Source organism: Penaeus monodon, chromosome 28 (genome assembly GCF_015228065.2).
Source record: "Penaeus monodon isolate SGIC_2016 chromosome 28, NSTDA_Pmon_1, whole genome shotgun sequence".
Taxonomy (NCBI): Eukaryota; Metazoa; Arthropoda; class Malacostraca; order Decapoda; family Penaeidae; genus Penaeus; species Penaeus monodon.
Genome location: NC_051413.1, coordinates 4,927,930 through 4,928,667, shown reverse-complemented (window position 1 = coordinate 4,928,667; position 738 = coordinate 4,927,930). Strand labels below are relative to the sequence as shown.

The 738-nt window shown below is 34.7% G+C and overlaps 1 protein-coding gene across 1 annotated transcript in view; it reads right to left on the bottom strand.

Annotated features, from left to right (window-relative positions):
* Positions 1–738, bottom strand: part of LOC119591022 — a 9,619-nt gene that overhangs the window by 1,251 nt on the left and 7,630 nt on the right. Inside the window, exons 4-5 of the mRNA XM_037939752.1 lie at positions 468–578; positions 23–302 (exon numbers count right to left, since the gene is read on the bottom strand). Coding sequence (XP_037795680.1) covers positions 23–302; positions 468–578 — 391 coding nt within the window. The remainder of the gene's footprint in view (positions 1–22; positions 303–467; positions 579–738) is intronic.

The window sequence follows — 738 nt, the reverse complement described above, 5'->3', positions numbered from 1 at the left end:
GAATACTATCAACCCTATTTACCTTCGTCTTAGAATGCTCCTTCTGTAATGTGTCTGGGTCTGTTTGCCTCTTCACATCTTTAGTTGTGGCTTCGTAAATTGTCTCACCCAGACGGAACATAACTTGCATGCAGGCCAGGGCTTGGTCTGGGCCGTCAAGAGTGAAGTTGTCGTCAAGCATCAGACTGTGTTGTGTTGACAATATTGTTATGATGTTCTCAAAGGGATCCTCACAGACAGTCTGACAAGTTTTGTACTTTAAAAAACCTTCTGCCTGATGACAGCGTGAAAATTTTACATAACTTTAAATTTACTGAAGTTGGGTCATACTTAAAAAATTACCTGCCAAATACAGAAAAAATAGTATTATAAAAAAATTGAAACAATATCAAATAAATGAATAACCATAACAGTAATGATAAATAATATTAATTAACAGGAAAAAAATGGACTTTTCTTACTTGTGCTTCTGTTTACCATCCTGACTCTCTCGTTCTGGAAAACCATCAACATCTTCAGTCACTTGATTACCTTTAGGCTGCCATTCAGCAAGCCACTCATAAGGATATATGTGGTTCCTGGAAAAAAAGGTTTCTCTATAAAGGACAGCTAAAAAAAAAATCATAAGAAACTTTTCATGATGGCTCTACTGGATATTTTAAATGGTTATTTCAGCTTTGAAGCATTTCAAATTTAATTTTAATGGCATGTAAATTGTAGTGTTATATGATATGGATG